A 24412-nucleotide genomic window follows, 5' to 3' on the forward strand; every position below is an offset into this window, starting at 1 on the left:
GTTTCAGTGTGGTGCAGGCCCCAAAAAGCCATACACCTAAGTTGCCAACAAGAGACTGTGCAAGCTGGTGGTGGATCCATAATGGTGTGGGCTGCGTTTAAATGAAATGTACTGGATCCTCTGACCCAATGAAATAGATCATTGACTGGAAATGGCTACTTAATCCTACTATTTGTAAATCACATGGACTTCATGTTTCTGAGCAACGATGGAATTTTTATGGAATACAATGCACTTTGTCATTGGGTCACAATTTGTTTGGGAGTGGTATGAAGAACATTCTAGATAATTCAAGTGAATGATATGGCCACTCAGATTACCTGACATGAATCCCATCGAACATTTATGAGACACAATCAAGAGGTCAGTTCATGCACAAACTCCTGCACCAGCAACACTTTCGCAATGATGGATGGCTATAGACACAGCATGGCTATATATTTCTGCAGAGGACTTCCAACGAGTTGTTGAGTCCCTGCCACATTGCATTGCTACATTATGCCACACAAAAGGTAGTCCGACATCAATATTAGGAGGTATTCCATGACTTTTGACAGTTCAGTGTATACTACTGTATAAAAACATGATGCTTTTTAATATTGTTACCAACAATCCTGAAAAGTTCTTGACTGACTTACTTCAAAGTTTTGCACAATAGTGTAATAAACATTCTAACAGATATGGGCTATACAGAGCGGTCATAAACAGTCTGAAAAGCTTGTAGGGGTGTTGCACGGTAGGTTGCGCTGGGAAATAACTATTAAGAAAAAATCTGATATGTTGCACCATTTCTGAATTACTCGGGATTGAAGTTAGCCAATCAGGCCATTGTGCACATGGACTCCAGCGCCCTGCCAGATACAATTGGTGTCGGACGTTCTCATAGTGTAGATGATAGTGCACGAGAGTGCTCAGGCTTTGGATCCGGTTTGATCCTTACTACTGTCCCATGTCCAATTTTTGTATCTCTTTTGTTTGGTTTTAGGAAACCAAATGAAGAACATGTTTGGTGACACTGTCTCTGGCAGGTTGTTGGAATTTGCGCATGCAACAGCCTGACTGGGCAACTTCAATGCTAATTAACTCAGAAACAGTGCAACATATCAATTTTTTTTCTTGTCAATTATTTCTCAGCACAACTCATCATGCAACATCCTTGCAAGCTTTTCACACTGTTTCTAATCACCCTGTATATATTTTTAAAAGACAATGTACAGGTTTTCAGTTAAAACTGATAAATGACAAAAAAAAAATGCTGTGCTATGACAATGTGTGGTTTCATTTACTTTATTGTAATCAGTTTTAACTATAATATCAGGGGATTTAAAACAGATGGTTTCTTCTATATACATTCTTTCACCTACATACAATTTTAAACAAAAATTATATATACAACAGTGTGCTGGATGGTTGGTTTGGGGAGTAAAGGGACCAAACTATGGGGTCATCAGTCCCACAATGTGCTGTTTTGCTTTCTTTTTCACATTTTGTTTTAACAGAAAACACAGGAAGCTGTATTTATGGCTTATGATTAGAATATGACTACAGGATATGAATTGTCCAAAACTTTGTAATCCAACTCCAACACTGATTAAAGCTATGTGAAGTACTGTCATTGATACTTCTATCCTCACACATCTAGCACATGGCGAGGTCTCTCTCATATCCCATGTACCAATGATCCCAACTGATTCACCCATTCATTTAAGCGACTTCAGTTCCCAATGAAGGTTTCGTTTGCAATGCCAGTAAACAAGGTTCAAGATCAAAGAGAGGGGGAGGAGAGGAAATGAATATAGAGAGGGAGAAGATTTGACAGAGAAGGGGGTAGGAGGAGGTGGAGTGGATTGGGGGGGGGGGGAGGAGATGGTGAGAGAGGGGGGAAGAGGTGATGGACAGAGTGAGGGGGAAGTTGTGATTAGGACATAAATCCAGTTGCCATACGTATTAAGCAATTGCAAAGCTTTGCCAAGTTATTAGTTCAGTCTATAAAATGATGCATCATTATGAAATTCTTCATGCAGCCACCTGCAAGATGATGACGTGGTGGTGGTCATCGTATATCTGAATTATGAAGAGAAGTGTTGACACAGTGATAGCTGAACAACATAAACTGAAATATACCAAAAGTCAGCAATGACAAAGCATACAGCTACACTGTCCGATTTGAGCATTAGATATGAAGTGTAGAAATATACCACAGTTCGAAGTCCTGTAAATGTAGCCGCTCTTATTCTTTACCTTTTCTGATTTATTATTCCAACGTAATATACAAACAAATAATGGAAATTTGAAGAAGGAATAACACCAGTATGGAAAAGATAATTGCTACTCATCACATAGAGCAGACAGGCACAATGAAAAAGGCTGCTAAAAATATTTTAGCTTTTGGACAAAGTCCATAAAGCAGGAAAAACATATACAATCACACAGCAACCCCACATATGGCCACTTTCTCCAACCACTAAGGATGGAGCTGGGTCTTAGCACCCAAAGACAGTGGCCATGTGTTTTCTATTGCTGAAGAAGGATTTTTCCAAAAAACTGTAACGTTTCTAGCGGTCTTTCTCATTGTGCCTATCTGCGACTCAATGCCTCCTCTATGTGGTGAGTTGCAATCCAACCTTTCTACATTGTTAATTTGCAAATATTTATTTAATATGAAGGACGATTTTAAAGCTGAAAAAAAAAATCATTAAGTTTTTTGATATTTACAAATAGTGTTTATTCAAAGAAAAGTAACAAATTCTGCTTAAACCAATTTGTTAACAGCCTTCTGAAATAAAAGCACAACCATGAATAATTTTCAGCTAAAATTTAATAAATATCTTTAGCTTAGATTATCTGAATCCACTATAGATAATTTGTAATAAATGTAAACTTGAAAACAGGAGTGTTTTTAAAATGACTGAAAACTGTATTGTAATAAGAGACTGGCCTATTATGTAACTCATTTTATTTAAATGCATTAGTAACTTCATAGGCACACACAATGCAAAGTCACCATTTTTCATCTCAAATGTCATTCATGGGAATTTGTTTTCTAATAATTTTGGTTTTACAATTGCAAAAGTTCTAATTTTTGAAAGGGTGCTACGTTGTCTTACAAAACAATTAAAAAACTTACTCTCAGTCACATTGTGCATGCTGTTATTCACGAAAGATACCTGAGGTCCATGATAACAGTACTATCAGTGTGTTACAAAATTACAGTATCAACTGAGATGTCATTCCAGTAATGCAGTAGTTTGGTTTTCAATGGGTCCCGGGTGGGAAAAAAAAAGAACAGTAAAGATAGCTAAGTTTTACATATTAAGTTCACTTATCTGTAACGGAGTGATACCAATTTTAAATGCGTATTAGCACTTACTGTGTAAAATTGTACGAGGTACTACTTAACTTATTATTGAGGTCATAATTCTCTGACAGGAAAAAATAAATATTAAAGTCATACAAACAACAATAAATTAACACATTCTGTCCTATATGAATAAATCACTTTTGCAGTGATTTGTATTGGCTACATTTGAATCCCTGTCTTTGGTGATTTATTAGAGAGATTACAGAGGCCTTCATCTTAAATAAACAGATGTAATCAATCTTTTGTGTTCATGATGTTTGTTCCTGGCCATTGCTTTCTTGTGATTTCATTACATCAGGAAGATCTGGAGGCGATGAAAATGGTGTAATTTCTAGTGGTTCAAAATCACCAGTTTCCTGCCTGTAATAAAGTGAAATTATTTTTCGTCAGACCATTTCACTTATCAAAGCATTTTTCTTTGCACATATTACAGTAAAGTTTAGCAAGAAAATAACAAGTGTAACAGAAATATATACATAAGAAAGAGGTAGAATGATGCATAGAACGTACTCAGTACAAAACATTAACAAGTTGATGAACATCCACCAATAAAAAGCGAGTTTCACAAACTTGTCATTATACATTGTTTTCTTGAGAGTGAAAGGAAAAGGAAAACAGTAAAAGATGTGGGAATAAATAAAAAGAAGCATTTAATTAAGGATTTCAGCTGAGGAAGAGGCTCGAGTATAAGCAATGAGGAGGGAAAAGGTAACTGTGATTAACTAAGTGCATTCAAATGCTACAGAAGCCAAACTAAGTACATTAAAATGCTACAGAAGTCAATATTTGATGAGAAAAATCAATCAGATAATTACACAGATACCTCAATTCTTCTCATTAATCTTTGTTTCTGAATGCAAACTGGAAGGCGATGCTTTTAATGTACATAAAACACTATCAGAGTTAACAGTCACATGAAATGTCAAAAAATAATAATACACTTCATCAATTGAACTGTGTAATCTTAGGAGCGCAAAAAGGAAGATATACACTCCAATAAAGAAATATAGTTCCATATTAAGGAGCTTAAACTATGTCTTTCACACATAACAAGAAATACCTATGTTTTCGATTACAGACAGCACTGGATTAATAAATATTGCCCAAAAGAAAACATTTCTAGGGCAAAAATCTTTAGAAGGAAGGTTCAATAAATATAGAGTCATGTCACGCAAAGCGACTGTCAGCATTTCAGAGGCATTACTGCAGCTCAGTAAAGTCACAACCAGGTCAGTTATCTTGAAGTGCTCTACGCAAGTGACTTGAGCATGGCTACTATCTTGTCTGTCACACTGGTGAGACTTAGTGCAGTGTACCACATGAAACAATTCGTTTCATGCCATTGGATCACCAGTTTAGCAAACCACAGTTTTCTACTGTCTGTTTTTGGTGCTGCCTTTTGGTTTCATTGATTCTAATATTTGTGTTGGTCAATAAGTGGACAGGGACTAGAAAAGGCTGAGGAGAGGTGGGTTTTGGGAACAAAGGGTATTTTACTACATTGCAGGGAGAGTTCCCACTTGTGCGATTCACAAAAGCTGGTGTTGGCAGGGAGGATGAAAATTGCATGGGCTGTGAAGTAGCCACTGAAGTTATGTGCACTGTGCTTTGTGGCTAGCTCGGCAACTGGCTGGTCTGTCTCCTGTCCACAGTTTGGAAGTGGTCATTCATGAGGACAGACAGCTTGTTGGTGGTCGTGCTCACATAGACTGCTCATTGCAGCTAAACTGGCAAACTACATGGCTGCTTTCATAGGTGTAAACCTTGTCTCTGATTATGTAGGAAATGCCTATAACAGGACTGGAGTAGGTGGCAGTGGGAGACAGACAGGTTTTTTTAGAGGAACATGGACCATGAGGCAATGGGATGGGAGCACGGTGGAATAGGTATGGACAACAATACTGTGTCGAATAGATGGTGGAAAATACAACGCCACCCAGCCTACGATGTTGGACCAAGAGAAACAAAATCTGGCCGAAAAATTTTTTGTGTCGTGAAGGGAATCAACAAGAAATTATTTTTTATATCCATCCACTAAGGTGGTAAAAGGGAGTTTAAAGCTAATCGCCCAACTGAGATCAGCCTCAACCATTGGTACTAGATACATACATTTTGGTAGCAATATGTATTATTCACTGTAAGGTCCTAACGAGAAATGATTTTGTATAACCCAGACCCTAGGAACTGCAATAGGCATTAATATAATTTCAGGGGTTGCAATGCCATACAATCTAAGAACCTATGTCCTACCTAAACCATTGGTTCTAGATACATGCACTTTGGGGGGGGGGGGGGGGTGGTTAGTGTTTAACGTCCCATCGACAACGAGGTCATTAGAGACGGAGCGCAAGCTCGGGTTAGGGAAGGACTGGGAAGGAAATCGGCCGTGCCCTTTCAAAGGAACCATCCCGGCATTTGCCTGAAACGATTTAGGGAAATCACGGAAAACCTAAATCAGGATGGCTGGAGACGGGATTGAACCGTCGTCCTCCCGAATGCGAGTCCAGTGTGCTAACCACTGCGCCACCTCGCTCGGTGGTGGTGGGGGGACATGTGATGTACATAGCTACTAAGAAAGGAATTTTCTAAAATTGACCCAGAATGCAATAAAAGGAGAGTTCAACATTTAGTTGGCATATCGCTGATCAGTTTCAACTATTGGTCTTAAAAATGTGAAATTTTGAGGGAAGATATGTTACGTGATGTGGTCACTCATCATGAAAATATTTTTGAAAATGAAACCTCTAATTTAGGTATGAAATGCACATTAAAAATTCTGTTCCTCTGCTTACACAATGAAGAACTACATGAAGAACTAATCCACAATGCACGTTGCATTGCAGCTTCCTCAAGACAAAAATAATTTACAATGAAATAAATGTAAACAATGAGTAGTGGGATTTGAACAAGCCTCGTACTTAGTGATTATGGCTCTAAGCACATGGGACTACATCTGAGGTCATCAGTCCCCTAGACTTAGAACTACTTAAAACTAACTAACCTAAGAACATCACACACATCCATGCCCGAGGCAGGATTTGAACCTGCGACCGTAGCAGCAGCGCGGTTCCAGACTGAAGTGCCTAGAACTGCTTGGCCACAGCGGCCGGCAGTGATTATGGCAAACTGTCCTATTACAATATGACATGTACTATTTTCACAGAGAAGGAAACATGTATAGTGTACTTCTGTCATCTCTTCATTAAAAATTTGGTGGATGCAGAAACTTTAGATGGCTGCAGAAATTATAAACATCAAAAGGAAATTGCTGTGCCATACGAGGTGTGTGAGAAAAGTAATAAGTCTGAGTTTTTATCTACCAAGTTGTTATTTTTTTCCAACAATTATATTGTCCCCTTCAGGGTAGTTCCTTAGCTATACACTGGTGGAGTCATTCCCAGTCCTGGTAGCAAGCAACACTGAAAGGGCGGTAGGGTCTTTAACATATTGGTCACATTCCTCTAAATGTTCTCCAGAGTTTCAAAATGACATCCTTTTAAGCTTTTTCGATTTTTTGGGAAAGGAAAGTGTCATAAGGACACACATCAGATGAGCAGAGGGCTACAGAACAATAGGAATTCCTTTTAAGGTCAAAAATTCCGTGAGGGAAGTGGCCATGTGACATGGGGCGCTGTCATGCTGCAGCATTCACATGTCTCTTTACCTGAACCTTTCTAGGACATATTTGTAAAACACTTGGTTGGAATTGTTACGTGTTGGTCTGATTTCACTGAAGCATGCAGACGTTTTGTGTTTCTGTAAGTTTTTGAAGTTGAAAATATCCCTGACAAACGTTCATCTTCAATGTGTTTCCAGCTTTCCAAAAATGATTTGTGCCAGTGAAAAACTTGTGCTTTTGATAAGGAATGTTCCCCATGGGCCTGCTTCATCTTTCCAAAGGTCACCCTCATTGATTTCTCAAGTTTAACTAAAAAATTGATGGCATACCATTCCTCTAAATTCTGTTGTACCAACTGCATGGCACACACAACAAGAACATAACTTCACAGGTGGTGGTCTCAAAAATCATGTTATGGCTGTACAAGCGGAGACTCAGACTGACCACGTGGAAGGGATGAACACACTGGTCTACACAAGAACAACATAGCGTTGCCAGATTGCTCGCAGTGCTGTCAGTCTCATTACTTTTCTCACAGACTGTGTATAACAGGGCTAATCATGCCACTCAGAGCCAAACCAACTAACTCCATTTTTTAATAACTTTTCTACTTTTCATTTAAAAAAACTTCACAAACATGTATGTTTCCAGTGGCCAAAATATTTAAATCTATTGGTTAATTCTTGCACCAGTACATGAGAAATCTTTACATGACAACTGAAAACTTCTTTACAGCTTTTGGAGGTCAAAGTGAGTGACTGACTAACTCCAATTTTCTTGTTTGTATTTTCATAGCATTTGTTTCTGCGTATATAATCCAAGTATTCCATTTGCCCTCCTTACTACTGATTTTACTTGACTGACCTATTTCATATCGCTTCTTTGTAATACCTCTAAATACTTACATGTAGAGTTAACATCATTAAATGTGTATTATAAATGATGTACACAATATTGGCTGTCACAGTTTCAATAACAACAAAGGGTTTATGTATGTATGGCCTGAAACAGAAGATTCTCAGACGTCACAAGAAGTAACTATGTGCCTGAAACAGCACATAACAAACAATGCAAAAGACCACAACCATATTCAGATTTACTCAGATTCATGCACAGCTCAGATTTGAAACAAAATAACAATTTAAAATTTTTAATACCTGGACACAGCTATCAGCCAAATGATTATGCCCTTGGGCATGATTGATCTATAGTGAGAAAGACATGTAAATCATCATCTCACCAGAAGCCTGGTGGCATCTAATTTGTAACTGCAGCAAAACAAAGGGCTACATTCTAGTAGGTGCAATGAATCACCATAAATTTTTGTCTACAAAGACTCTTGAAGATACCATGACAAGCCGGAAGATGATAGTCGACGGCTTACCAGTAAACTGGCTTGACTTACTATGGATTCAATTGGAGAAGTTACTACCTTACACTATACAGTGCAAGACAACGTTTTATGAAAATTATGAAATCTACAACAGTTTGACAATCTGAATTTGCAACTATAAACCAGGATGCCCTATACTCTCAAGTATTTATATGAAGATAGTAATTGTTCTCTAAAGAACAGATACCATTGATGACCATGCAGCTTCTCTAGAATAAATGATAATTAATTGAAACCCACAGCTGCCGACAGGTGTTATTGATATACCTCGATGGGGACAGCTGAAAATGTGTGCCCCGACCGGGACTCGAACCCCGGATCTCCTACTTACATTGCAGATGCTCTATCCACCTGAGCCACCAATGACAAAGATGAATAGCACGAATGCATGACACAGATGAAGAGCACGAATGCAGGGACTTATCCCTTGCACACTTCCCATGAGACCCACATTCCCAACTGTCCACAATCTACATACGTAATGTACCTAATAGGTATTTACCCATCCACTCATTACTCACACACACTAACATGAATTGTCACCTTAGTGTGTGTGAGTAATGAGTGGATGGGCAAATACCTATGGTACATTACATATGTAGATTGTGGACAGTTGGGAATGTGGGTCTCACGGGAAGTGTGCAAGGGGTAAGTCCCTGCAGTCGTGCTATTCATCTGTGTCATTGGTGGCTCAGATGGATAGAGCGTGTGCCATGTAAGCAGGAGATCCGGGGTTCGAGTCCCGGTCGGAGCACATATTTTCAGCTGTCCCCATAGAGGTATATCAACATCTGTCGGCAGCTGAGGGTATCAATTAAGTACCAACTATATAGTTTCAGTACATTACCTATTAAATATTTCCCGAACACAAAATGCTTGGAACTGTGAGTTATTAAACTGCCAGTTTAGCCTTCGATATGTGTTGAACAGCGTGAGTTGATCAGAGCAAAAAAAAAAAAAGGGGCAACAGTATGCCTAGGCATTGAAAGTACAGGATTACAGCTAGTTACAGTTAAAGGGCAACAATGCTGACTTTCAACCTCAAAGACACAGAGTTTAAATTTGCTACTCACCTCAGAGCTAGTCCCACAGCTGCCGGACTCTGAGCTTTTGCTACACTTGAAGTAAGACCATAATCTTGTAACATTTTATCATCTTCCATTATCTGATTATCTTTATTAAATAACTGTTGATTACCAGGTGGTACTTTAATAATTCCTGGAACGAAGAAAATGTCACAATGTTTGCAAAACTTAAATCTACAAAACACTAATGTTAACTGCTCAGGTGATTGTGGTGTAGCAAAAATTACTCCTCTGTTGCCATGAACCTGCTGCAGTATGTGCAATTTGCAGAAGTATCAGACAAAATGGAATATGATGATACACGGAAGACATGAAGTACAGGAACATATTTTCTACATAGAAATTATTAATTATTTAAATCTTTATACCCAATTAACATGAATTGCAGCACATCATTATTTTAGTACTGGTGTGACAACTCTGAAGTGACCATCTGTGTCTATTAAATTAAAATTCATTGTATTGAAGGCTATTATCATGCCAGGTTTACTATATCTGATTTACATTTCTCAGGGATTTATTCTTTTCCATTTTTAGCAAACTCAGATGATAATTTACCAGTTCAGTTGTTTTGCAATAGTCACTATTAAACTTGGAATAAATAATTGTTTTGTTATTATAGTATTACATTGTCATAACAAAATTATTTTATCATATTCATTACTACAAGGCGTTGCAAAGAATATATTTCAATTTTTTAAAATTATACAAGTAATCAACAATATTAATGACATAATCCCCACAATTTGATATGGAAAGGGTTTCTGGATGTCCTTAACACATTCGCTGCCACTGTAATTGGCCTTGCGTTGCAACATAACCAATTATTTTTTTAATATAATCTCAAACTGTATTGCTAAAAGTAATATAAAATGTGTGTATTTTTAAGAAAAAGATGAAATTTACTCTCGTGAGTCAAATTTCTTTTGGGCGCACTAAGGCGTCACTGGCATATCAGGCCACATTCTGCGACGCGCTAGTGCGTCTCGTTAATTTTTCCTGAAAATTGTGACAGTTTAGTGTACTACATTTTTATTTTATATTAAAAAATAAAACAAAACATCCTACTGACAAACGACATATTTATTGAACAAAAAATATAATAGAAACAGCATTCAAAAACAAACACAAGATCTTGAAGAAACTTCTGAAATAAAATGTATTTCAAATCTCAGAAAAGATACAACCAAGAACTTTACTGATTACACTCAAACAAATAAAATAAATACAAATTTCAAGAATAGTACCTACATATACCTGTCGAAAAATGAAAGAACAATGAAAGTGCTATCTGCCTTTAAAGGTGGTGAATAACACAACAATTCAAACGATACCCTGCTTTATTTGGGCAATCTGGGCACTCGTAAATCGTGTCTATTCGTTGTCCTCGGCTGGCGCATAATCTGGACTTTTTTCTCGGTGTTTTTGATTTTCCAGCTGATTCTCTTTTTACCACAACATGTTGGGGATTTCTGACTGGCTGTTTTACCTGCTTTTGTGGCAATAGTGCTCTTATAATACTGAGTCTGGATTCTTGGAGGGGCATTTTAGTGCCAGAATATTTATTGTGTAGGGCATGTGCGTTTGTCAGCATCATTTCCATAACGCGGATAAAAAGTTTCTTGTACCAGCGTATGGTTTTTCATTCCGAGAGGTAATATGATAACATCTGATTGTGCTGATCAACTCCCGACATAGCTTTATTGTATGAGTGGCGGCAATTTGAAATTAGTGGAGATTGAGGCCTGGTGGCTAACGGGAAGAGAGGATATATACCTGTCATTCAACAACATCTTTGCCTCTGCACTTCCGCCTCGACTGACATCTCTGCCCAAACTCTTTGTCTTTAAATATGTCTGCTTGTGTCTGTATATGTGTGGATGGATATGTGTGTGTGTGCGAGTGTATACCTGTCCTTTTTTCCCCCTAAGGTAAGTCTTTCCGCTCCCGGAATTGGAATGACTCCTTACCCTCTCCCTTAAAACCCACATCCTTTCGTCTTTCCCTCTCCTTCCCTCTTTCCTGATGAGGCAACAGTTTGTTGCGAAAGCTTGAATTTTGTGTGTTTGTTTGTGTTGGTTTGTGTGTCTGTCGACCTGCCGGCGCTTCGTTTGGTGAGTCACAGCATCTTTGTTTTTGGATATATTTTTCACACGTGGAATGTTTCCCTATATTATATTCAATACATATTCTGTTATACAGCAGCTTTTCAAGTAATTTCTAAATCATACTCAGAAGGACAATAGGATGACACCTTTGAGGTTTGTTATTCCATTTACCTGGTTGTAAGAAATTGATGATCTACGTCTGTTTCATAAGTCAAGGAAAGGATTCTGTTTGCAGAACGTTGGAGAAAAACTGGGCTAGTCATGTTTTAGGGTATTTACCACAGTGCAGAAGGAATTCTACATGTATACCATCAAAAAATTGAGCTTTACCTGATTTAATGTCTTGTAAAGCCATTGAAACCACTTCTGGATTGTCGGGGAAAGAATAAGGGCTATGATGTGAACATAGTGTTTTTCAGTTCTCATTTGACCAGTATGGTTTGATGTCAGGAAATAGATGGTTCATTTTAAAACAGAGACCAAGCTTCTCTGCTTTATTATTTGGAGTCAAGGTTTTCAACAACATCCAGCCATTTCTGGCAATGTGCAGTGTCAAGACTATGCAGCAGTACATCTGCTACTTTTTCTTTAGAGTTGAGAGGAAGTCCTCCTGCAGTTCCTTATTGCACTCAGACGATTCAGTGATGTACCCCTTCCAGTATTCTCCAAGAACAAACTTCCTTGCTTCATTTATATGGCACCCAAAAATCTTCCATAGTTATTGCTCAAGGGAGGAACCCATCTCAAGATCTCATCAAGTTTTAGAGACGTAAGACCAGTCTGCTTTCTGAAAATTCCAGCGTGTGTGGGGAATGAAATTTACCAATGACATTTGTATGCCTGCTTCCAGTATTACTGGGCAGTGCTGATGGAGTAGAATGTCAAGGCAGAACTGTCCATGTGATTGTTAATGGCTGGAGATGGTTGTTTGAAAATATAAAATATATATCAGGATTGTACTCTTGCCTCCATGTAGCTGATCTACAGGTTGATCAGTCCTTGGCATCATAAATTAGGTAAACATTGTGTTGTTCTAACTATGAAATTAAGGCATCTCACTGCAGTCATTGGATTTATACTTCCATTGCTCATGGTGGCTGTTGAAGTAAACATATAAACACCTGGCTGAGGTGTGTGTGTGAAGGGCTTGAGATGGCCATTGAACTGCTGGAGGTTTGTATATGTTTACCATACGTAAATCTGCAATTTTTATAGCATGTTTGTGGATGCTGTTAGATATTCCAATTGAGATTAAGAAAGCTTTCTCTGCTGTATTGTGCACACATGTGATGACCCCATAGGTTGGGTGATAAGTGGCACCAAGGAGGTCATATACTGGTATTTTATCCCTTGGCTGGAGAAGGTTATCATTTGCATGTGTTTCTTGGATAGTGATCGTATCAACATTGTTTTTCAGATAAAGTTTTGATAAATATTGGGATTTAGATCTGCCAATACTCTATAGGTTAATCTGTAAAATTCTAGTATTTGGTCCAAAAATCTAGGTCTTTCGTTCTTAAAGAACCATTGTTGATGATAGGAGCCACAGTGATGTGTTGTGCTAGAACGTGAGGGCTGTCTACCAACCAATGCTGCTTCTTGCTTAGCACCACTCAGGGGTCACATGTGAGCTATTTACATATTAACCTATGGACATGAAGCAACTGCGATATGTTATATAGAAATGTGCTGAAAAATGCTATATTTCCATGTCAAAACTTATTTTCTACAAATCTTTATAGCACATGATGCTGTAATTCTCTGATTCCAACCATTGTTTTGTGTTCCATTTCACCAGAGGTAACATCGACACACAACTTGCATCACTGTTCGTGTTGACATGTGACTCACTTCCTTTCTAACATCTAGCATCAGCTGTTTAAGCAGTCATTATAAGTTTGATGAGCACAAAACTGTTAGCTAGTATTCATCCTCAATGAAACTAACTGCTACTGTTCATCCTCAATGTTGCTTCCAGTGAGTGCAACCGAAGTGTACACATAGCCAGAGTCCAAAGACATCCATTTAATGAAAGCATCAGCATATGGTAACTTCCATGCCACTATGTGTTTATACTGGAAGAGTTTTCTAGAGTAAGGTGCCCCAATGGAAAGATGTTTGAAGCAATAAATAGTTGTCTTATGTAATGGGATATTTAAGGCTGCAGCCTGCGACTTGTGGGGACCTAGAATGGTGAGGGCAATGGCAACTGGAAAAGACAATTTTTCATGCAGTTGACGACTCGAGTGGTTTAATTGTACCAGTAACAATCCACATTGTTTGATTTAGTTGTGTATCTACCACCTTTGTGCGGCTGCTGTTTACCCAGATAGGGCTGCAACATTCTGCTGCTCAACAGACAAGGCAGATGGCAGATGATCATAAGATTGCAGCTTAGAGCCCCACGTTGTACCACAAAAATTTTGCAGAATATTATTTCTTGGCCTCAATTTAGCTGTAGTTTTTGCCATGTGCTGTTCTGTCAAGTATGTATAACTCCGAGCTACCACGGATATTTGTTACAAACCAAGCAATTACACTCAAAAACTGTGTTCAGTTTATGGTTCGCTGCAAAATAAAAATGGAAAAGAAACCATATAGTAGGGAGGCAATTCTGGGGTAGAAGAGTAGAAAGGGAGCAGAAGCAAGGCAGGAATCAGTGGCATTTATGTCTGGAGATATGACAGCCCCCCCCCTCCACCCCACATGATCTGTTGAAGAAACAGTTCTCATCTGTGGTGTTCAGATAAGCCAGATATAGGGTTGGAGGGAAACGGTTCAGATTGCAAGACGGATGTTAAATTCATAATTTTCTGATGACCTGCAAGTTCTGTAACTGGGTGACACTTACACACGTCACATTTTGGCAGTTACCATCTGGTGAACACCTGGTTGATTGCCTTGTCCAAAAGAATTTCATAGTCTTTGCAATGGAAACAATAGGAAAATCAAGTATTCTTAAAGGTATCTGTATCCTTAGTAGGGTGAAAGGTACCTTGTCACAGGACTGTAGTAAGAAGTGATAGATTGGTGCACAGAGTAGAATTTACCCTTTGGGGATACACACAGACATAGCCCATAGGGCAAAGGTTATAGAGAAAAAATAGTGTAAGTGTGAACAAGAAGTTTATGTAGGTTGAGTAATGGCACAGTATCACTCTGAGGATGCATATTCAACCTTTGAAGTTATGAGGGAAATGAACTGATGTCTAAGTGAAACATGTGGTTGGCATGTTCAAGTCTATCATCCACTACAAGAACTTCGCTACAAGAACTTCACTACTTTGGCATCACACTGAAATGAAAATTATCATATGTAAGGACAACTGAAATCAGTTTTTAAGCTGTCTTACCATGGGTGGTAAATATAGGATTCACCATTATGATCCAGACACTAAAGGGTGAGGATCAGGTGGACACACCAGGACTCTCCTCTCCTCCACCAAACATATATATTACTCACACACAGCATTACCTTAATTGTGTGTGTGTGTGTGTGTGTGTGTGTGTGTGTGTGTGTGTGTGTGTGTGTGTGTGTAACAATTATGCACAATATTTCAAAATAGTATGAGAAAGAGATATAAAGGAACCGTGATAAAGGAGCACGAAAATTATTGCAGCGGGTCCTATTCCACTTTAATTATGTAAAATGTGTCACATCATGTTGCAAAACTGTGGTAATATATGTTTTATGTGGAGGAGCTGTAAATTTGGAAAACTTAAAAAGATGTAATTTTATGACTACTGAAACTCACCTCAGCTGTATTATTACACATTTATTTTGTTATGATCTATTTCATTCTTACCATATGTCTGGAAAACTTAATAGAGATAATATGAATGAAAATCACCTCAGCTGTATTACTGCAAATCTATTTCATTATGACTAACTTTGCTCTTACAATACCTTCAGGTTGCTGAGCTGTGTCAAAATCTTGATATAAATCATCATAATTTTATCCATTGTTTGTAGTGTTTCTTCCATAACTATATTGGTTTCATAATAATGAATAACAACTGCCCTAAGGCACAAATTGTGATTTTAGTAAAATGCACAATGAATTTTGAGCCCTGAGGGCTCATCTTCAGGTGCTTTAAAAGTTGGATGTAGACTATCACAGCACCTGAAGATGAGTCCCCATTGCTCGAAATGCATCGTACATTTTAATAAAATCACAATTTGTGACTGAAGGGGGTTGTTCTTTATTATTATAAATGGTCTGGTTCTAATATACAATGTTAAAGACAAAATCTGAAGATGATAATCACAAACACTCTGCTGAGAAACTAAGAGTGAAATTGGTTGTACAACAATAAATGTGTAATAATGAGCTGAGGTGGTTTTCATTACTCATTAATATTAATGTCAATCACCTGTGGTGCTCAACATGATCAAGATTGTTTCTTACGAGATGTCTTTCTCTTTTTTCTGCTCACAGGGACATATTACTTTCAACAGTTGTTCTCTATGTCAATTAAATGTTAACCTTGAAGAGATCTTATACATTAAAACAACTTTTTAAACATTTGATTACTATAAAATCAAGTTTTTCATGGTAGAGCAATATTACAATTTGTTACTATAAACTAGGGAGAAATTGCAAACAGATAACAATATATGATTGATTGGACTAATTAGGAGGAGTGATAAAAAGTAACATGATTTTTTTGTTTTCCTTGAAGTAATCCCTCTCAGATATAACACAGCACTTTTTCCAATCTTGGAAGCACTTCTGGAACTCACTTTTCTTTATGGTGTTTAGCTCCTCCAGTGATTCTGTTTTTATTTCATCAATGGTGGTAAAATGACATATTTTCATGGTTTTCGGGAATAGAAACAAGTCGCAGGGGACCATGTTTCGTGAACATGCTGGTTGAAGCAACAAAACGGTTTTGTTTTTTGCCAAAAAATCACGACCATGAATTGAAGGGCGAGCAGGAGCATTATCATGATCCAATTTCCATGAGTGGTTTTGGCACAATTACGCAGGAACTCATATTGCTGTATCGCGTTGAAAAAAAAAAAAAAAAACAATAACAACCTGTGACAAACCTTCACAGGTGATTGAACTTGTCCAATTTTATTTAGTCTTGGCTTTTCAGGCAGTTTCCATTGGGGTGATTGGGCCTTAGCTTTGACACCATTCCCATATACCCACGTTTTGTCACTGTTATAACCTTCTTTAGAAGTTCTGGATCATTGTCGACTTCACTTGGCAATCCCTGAGCAATGTCTACGTGATGTTTTTGGTCAAAATTCAACAATTTTGAAATAAACTTTGCTGCAACTCATTCCAGGTCTAAACACCCGAAAATTCCAGAATGAGATTTTTAACTCTGCAGCAGAGTGTGCGCTGATATGAAACTTCCTGGCAGATTAAAACTGTGTGCCGGACCGAGACTCAAACTTGGGACCTTTGCCTTTCGCGGGCAAGTGCTCTACCATCTGAGCTACTCAAGCACGACTCACAACCCGTCCTCACAGCTTCAATTCTGCCAGTACCTCGTCTCCTACCTTCCACACTTCACAGAAGCTCTACTGTGATCCAGTTTGCAGAATAGCTTGCTACGTTAATACTGCCAGTGGCCAAAAGCAATGGGAAATGACAGTCATTATATTTTTCAAGAACATGCAACTCTAGTGTGCGATCTAACGACAATGGTATCCCCATACGTAAAATATTCTAGAGAGAGGAAAAAAAAAAAAATGATCTCTGGGCTAGGACTCCTCAGGAGAATGTTCTCATTGGGAACAACAACAACAACAACATGGATTCAATCTTGGAATGCTATGTCCAGAGAATTTGAAAAGAGCAAACAATAGGTTGAAGCTAAGTATATGTAATAGGAATTCATGAAGCTCCGAGGATATCAAAGTTGAATGTCTCGTCATATGAAGCAACTAAGCTATTACGTGAACTTTATTAACTGTGATTGAGATTTTCTAGTTTTCACTCATCTTCGTATTTGTGAATAGGGGAGACCCAAACTATTAAGTTGCCCGAATGGTATGATTGAGAATCCACTAATACCACTGTCCATTTATAGATAGAACTACAGGAACTGTATATTTTATTCTCAGTCAGCATCAGTGATAATTAAAATGCTTCCCTACTCTCACACATTTAAGGATGGCATTTTAACCTACAGGAAAACTAGAGAAATCTTTGGAGAAAAGAGAAGCAGTTATATGAATATTGAGAGCTCAAATGGCAAGCTAACACCAAGAAAATAAGGGAAGGCTGAAAGATGGAAGGTACATAAAGAAGGACTATACAAAGGAAACAAAATTCATGACAATATCATGGAAATGGAAGACGAAATGGGAGAAGATGAAGAGGCAGAAGTGACATTGTGACAAGAATTTGACAGAATACCGAAAGACCTAGACTGAAACAAGGTACCTCACTTGGAGTATATGAAAACACATCAGAATTATTGAGAGGGTGAAGAGGGGGAGGACAAAATGAGAAACACAGCAGAAACTGAGACTAGAACAGGGTTGACTTCGTAAACTGTTTTGCAATCAGGGCCCTCTTTGGATTTCCCTTACTAGCACTAGCTAAGTAGAACTGAGTGGTTGGAAATGCTGTCTGCTACATATCCTATGTAGTTTCCCTCCACCAAATGCTTCCCTTTGGGTCTCTGTCAATTGGCGAGACAGTCTGTGATAAAGGAAAGGGTCCCTTGTGGGTGAGCTTCATTTGTACATAACACCTACATGAAAGCTTCTGTCCACAATAATGACAGACAATTGTTGTGTTCTTTAGAGAGTTCACAACAGCAGTTATTGGAAATTTGTATGTGTTGTATCTAATATCATACTTAACTATCTGACTGTCAATTCTACTGTCAGAAATTTGCTGCCATAGGATTTTGTTTTGCTTTCAAGTCTGAAGCCTCATTTGATGCAGCTCTCCAAACTAGTCTATCCTGTGCAAGACCCTTCATCTCCATGAAACCACTGCAACCTTCATCCAGAAGAACCTGGTTACTGCAGTCAAGCCATGAGCTCCCTCTACAATTTTAACCACCGTACTTCTCTCCATTACCAGGTGGAAGATTTCTCAACACCTCAGGATGTATCCTATCAGGCAATTTCTCCAGTAAGTCAAATTGTGCCAGAACTTTTAATATCATCAATTTGATTCAGAACCTTTTCTTTAGCTTTCTGATATGTCCACATAACCTTCAGCATTTTTCTGTACCATCACATTTGAAAAGCTTCTATGCCCCTTTTGACTATATTGTTTATCATCCACATTTCAAATCTATACAAGGCATACTTCAAACAAATACCTTCAGAAAAATTTGCTAAACATTTATAGTAAATGTTGAGAATTTTTTCTTGTTCAGAAATGTTTTTCTTGCTATTTTCAGCCTTATTTATATCATCTCTACTTTGCTCATCATCAGTTATTTTGCTACTATTCACTACTTTGGATGACTCATTTCTTAACATATCCTCAGCATTGTCTGATTTAATGTGACTACAATCCGTTACCTTTGTTTTACTTTCATTTATGTTCATATTATAACCTCTTTTCGAGACAACTGATCTCCCAAGTAATTTGCTGTGTTTAACAGAATTACAATGCCACCTGCAAACATCAAAGTTTTAAAGACTAAACAGTACATGGGTGAATGGCCAAATATCAGCGGCCAATGAGCACAATATGGAACAAGTGAACATATTGCCAGGTGCGTTGATGAACTGACTGCTTAGGAGCTGGAGCAGCGCTCCCCTTCCCCCCTCCGTGCTGCTGTTCTGTTGCTGTGTCTGCCATCGAAGTTGATTCGTTGTAGCATCTCCCCTTCTTCTTCTTCTTCTAAATCAAACCAAATGCAGGTCCCCCGGCCTTACTAAGGATGTAGCCACTATCATGATTAATCAGAGGTTCCCATACTTTAATCTCAATAGATTCCTTAATGACAATTCCAGAAGATAGATGTTTTTGTCAGAACCTTTGTATGGTTGCAATCCATTCTGTGTAATTCCAATGGCAATGTTCTGTGACTGTTTACTTGTTAGGCTGTTGCAGTCTGCTGTGCTGTTGATGTACTCTGCAATGATCTGACATATGTATGTCAAACAACATTAGTAGGGTATCTGACAGACCCCCAGATTACCACAGTCCAAGGTTGTCCTTGACATTACCAGTGTGTGTGTGTTTTCGCTGGAGGGCAGAAGACAGTCTTCACTTAACGTTTCTGGAGAATAAATACAATGGTCACATCCTCCTGCGGTTCTGTTTCTGCTGGCTACACAGTCAGTGTAGAATGTAGAGTTCTCCGAATTTGCCACTCCATCTAGTCATTCTTCTGTAAGACCATTCTCGGAAGTTCAAGTCCTTGGCTGACTCATTGTCAGAGAGGATGCAATGTTTTCAAGCACCTCATACCTCTGTGCTGGGTGGTGGCAGCTGCGTGCGTGCAAGTACATGTCAATGTGCATCTTCTTACAGTACAAGCTGTATCCCACAGTGCTGTCAACTCTTCCCTCCACAGGCACATCCAGGAAGGGGAGCATGTCGTCGTCCTCAACTTCCATAGTAAAACTGAGGTCTGGTGTATGGAATTCATAATGTATCTGGAAATTACTGTATTCAGCTTGACACTTCCATGTGGGTATAAGACGAAGTATGTGGATGCCAAGACATACCTGAAAAGGTTCACCAGTTGTTGCGAACATATATATGGAATGTTTTGAGGAGGAAGCCCTGGAATCAGCCCAATGGAAACCTACCTGTTTTTTTCCATTATGTAGATGACACATTCATATTATAGCCACATGGAAGGGACAAGCTGAATGATTTCCTCATATGCCTCAATTTCATACATAAGAACAGCAAATTTACCGTGGAAGTTGAAATGGATGATGTGCTCCCCTCTCTGGATGTCCTAGTAAAGAGAAGAGCAGACAGCATGCTGGACCACAGAATTTACTGTAAGAAGATGCATAGCAGCCTATACGTATATGTATACAGTTACAACCACCCAAGGCAGAGGAATGGGGTGCTCAAAACATTGGCACGTAGGGATTGCATTCTCTTCGACAATATGAGTCTCAACCAAGAACTTGAACTTCTGAGGTTGGTGTTCCAGAAGAATGACTACAAGGAGTGGCAAATGCACAGACGTTTACAACGTACACGGGGGGGGAATCTAAGCAGGATGTGGTTTTTAAGTTTGTTCCATTTTGTGCTGCATTTATCCGGAAGGATCGAATGAATTCTCCAGAAACACAAAGTGGAGACAGTCTACTACTCACTAGTCAAAACATGGCCATTGCCTGATAGTTTCCGGGACAACTTCGGACTTCGGAAACCTGGAGTCTATCGGATATCCTGCCAATGTGGCATGACATATACAGGTTAGAAGGCATGTGCTGCTGAACACTGCTGCCAAGAACATCACTGGCCCCTAAAAGTTGACAATTGTTGAATATTGTCCATCAGAATTACAGAGAATGGATTAAGACCTAACTAAGGTTCTGACACAGTCGCTTAATTTCTGGGACTGTATCACTAAATAACCTACTGAGATACTAGAAAGGGAACTGGTGCTCAATCATGATAATGGCTACATCTTTACTATGACCTGGGAAGCCATGCTTTGTCTGATTAACCTTCTGCATACCAAGCGGGGTACTGCAAGGCCCCAACATAACTATTTTATTATTTGTAGCTGTTTCAAATAGTTTGTGATGTTGTTTAACTGTCCCCACTAAACATTAGCAATGTTGAATTTTTTTGAATATATTTATATATATAATAAATAATAATTAAAATGTTGACTGGGGTCCTGTTGTGTCCCACTAGGGATTCTGTGTGAAGAAAACAAACAAGTATAAATGCACATTGTACAAATTATGGAGCTTCAAATGCCAGAGACAGCTTTACCTACCAGCACAAATTGAATGATATGATGATCAATGTACAAACTACCAAGCAGTTGTTAGAAACAGGAGTTTTGTCTAAATTCAGCATTTCACAATTATTTCCAGAAGTGTATCTTCAACTATGGAGACACTTATTGTGCTTTACGCCTAAAATAGTGAACAAAGTTGTTAAATGCACAAACCAAAGATCAGAGAGTTTACAGAATGTAACTCGCCCTTCATCCAAACATGAATTGTTCCCAATAAATACTACAGAACAGTTCAGTTTCATAGCGGTTCTTGTGACAATGGCACACTGAAAGCTAAAAGAGAACCACTTTTTGTGTTATGGTCCATGGACTCCATGTACCAAAGAAAAATATTAATAGCTTAATTTTCGATAAAAATATTTTCTGAACTTCTTTTACATCAGATTCGATGGCATGATTACTGGAGAGAAACAGAGACAAATGGACAAATTTTCTGCATTTAGAGAAATATCTACAACTTCTGGACATGAATGCTGTGTACACTATTATTCAAGCAGTCATTCGATAGAGGACGACCAACTGGTAGCTTTTCGTGGAAATGCCCGTTTAGGGTTTACATGAAGTCCAAATCAGTTAGATATCACATAAAAAATTCGGCTCTTTACAATGTTGAATCTTCATATGCTTTCAACCTGTAGGTATACACAGCAAAAGAACAATCAATGGAAAAGAATCAAGGTGCTAGAGTTGTAATGGACCTTGCATCTCCTTTAGGATGTGGATATGGTATTACAACTGACAGCTTTTTTATGGATGTTTCATTTGCATAGGAGCTTTTGAAAAAAGGGCTAACTCTGACTGGTGCTCTTAGAAAAAAGAACCTCAAAATCCCATCTGAACTTTAACCAATACCACTAAAACCACATTTTCATCTATGTTTGCATTCAAAGAAAATCTAACCATAGTATCATATGTACCTAAAAAGAACAAGGCAGTAATCCTCTGAGTTCTGAAGATTGTGATGACAACTGAGGCACAGGGAAGGAACAGTTCAGACCCGATATTATTCTACACTACATTACAAAACAAACGGTTCTGCTGATGCACTGAACTAAATGATAAATGAGTATACATGTAATAGGAATAGCAAGTGATGACCATTTTTGCTATTCTTGAACACAGCTGATACAGCACTCATAAACACGTACGTTATTTGGACGACAAAAAATACCGACTGGAAGGCTCTTACACAGAACTGAAAGACAAAATGTTTGTTATACCTAGGACAGAACTTCTAAATCCTCACGTGGAGCAAAGAATGCAGAAGCAGAATGGAATGCTCACAAACACATGAACAATAATGAAGGAATTATTGTTTGGTGAAGATGTGCCCAGAGACACAGCAATAAAGTTCAATGGAACCTCTACAAGAGACTGCCAGTGTTGGGCATTGTAAACTGTATCCTAGCTTAATGGTGGAAGGCAGGGTAATATGCAAGACAGAGATTACTGCTCAAACATCTTGCATGAGTTACTAAGAGTGAAAAACTAAGTGCTTTGTATGCAACAGAGGTGGGAGGGTGGTGGTGAAAAATTGACGGGTAAGACAATGAAAGATGCAGAAAACTAAAACGAAAAAGACCAGAAGTGTAAAACAAAATGTGGTGAGTGTTATTCTTTTGAGCAGAGTGAACATGCAGTTATGAAAACAGAAAAAAGTATGCAAAAATTGTGTTGATTCGAACTCAAATATCTGTAATTACCAATAGATAGACATTTCGCAAAAAGAAAGAAATAATTAATATTATTAGTTACCAACACATTTAAACGATTTTTTTTTGTCATTACATTGTTATAGTAGAAGGCTATTCTTCTTCTATTACTGTGTTATTGTACATGATTACATTTTGTTTTGGGGTACTCTGGTGCCCCTCTAGGTATACATGTTATTTGCTTAGCTCAGCATGAAGAAGATTAAAAAATGCAAGGCAATATCCCACTATGAGCAGACTTTGGGGGGCTGGAAGGGGGAGGGGGGGGGGGCGGCGGCAGGCACACTAACAGCAGAGATGTCACTAGCACATGTCCATGGGCACGAACCACAGAAAGAGCGATATCAGTGGGAGGTGGAGGAGACAATGGATGCCTGCCCATGTCAGATTTCTCTTTGGTTTTCTACAAAGTTTGCTGAATGTACAGATTGGTAACCTCAGGTATAGGCTAAAACACTTTTTTAGTCCCTTCTCAATTATTGCTTACCTTTCATGTCATCCAACACTTCTAACTGTAGTCTGATTGCTGTATGAGTTTAGACAAGCTTTTATTTCCAACATTTTATCCATGCTACATGTATAATTTCAAAGAATGGAGTCCAGTCAACACTATCAAAAGCTTTCTCTAAATCTTCTATTACTGTAAACATAGAATTGACTTTCTTCAATCTCCCTTTTGTTGTAGGGTTAATACTGCCTCGTGTGTTTCTAAATCTCTTTGAAGTCCAAATTGATCTTCCCTGAGGTTGATTTACATAAGTTTTTCCATTCTTCTGCACATAAATTGTGTCAGTATTTTGGAATCATGACTTATTAAAGTGTTGGTTCAGAAGTACTCATATCTTTCAGACCTATCTTTTCTGGAATTTGAATTCTTACATACTTATTTTATTCATAGCTGTCATTTCAAGCAACTGTAGTACATATTTCAGAATAAAATTCAGTCATCAGTAACAAATGTATTTTTATTTCACTTTAAAATTTTTGATAAATAAATCTGACATCTTCAGAAGTTTAGTACTGCTTTAGCAGGTGTCATGTCAATACCTTCTTCATAGGAGCATAATGCCATGATATGTCCAAAAGTGTACATCTTGCACAAGAAAAATCTGCTCACAAAGCAATGGCAGAACACACACATTAAAGAGCGTTGTAATTAGACAAGCAGAAGGGCTGAAGGAGAAGGACGTGGGGTGAAGGAAAA

General features: G+C 38.2%; 1 protein-coding gene across 3 annotated transcripts in view; it reads right to left on the minus strand.

Annotated features, from left to right (window-relative positions):
• Window positions 1–3531: 3531 nt before the first annotated feature.
• The window catches only part of LOC126198445 (elongin-B), a 40488-nt gene continuing 19607 nt past the window's right edge, over window positions 3532–24412 (minus strand). For all 3 annotated transcript variants that reach the window (XM_049934772.1, XM_049934782.1, XM_049934790.1), the window contains exons 3-4: window positions 9447–9591; window positions 3532–3721 (exon numbers count right to left, since the gene is read on the minus strand). In XM_049934772.1, the coding sequence (XP_049790729.1) occupies window positions 3610–3721; window positions 9447–9591 (257 nt within the window). In that variant the 3' untranslated portion in view covers window positions 3532–3609. The remainder of the gene's footprint in view (window positions 3722–9446; window positions 9592–24412) is intronic.

The sequence above is a fragment of the Schistocerca nitens genome, chromosome 1, assembly GCF_023898315.1.
Source record: "Schistocerca nitens isolate TAMUIC-IGC-003100 chromosome 1, iqSchNite1.1, whole genome shotgun sequence".
NCBI lineage: Eukaryota > Metazoa > Arthropoda > Insecta > Orthoptera > Acrididae > Schistocerca > Schistocerca nitens.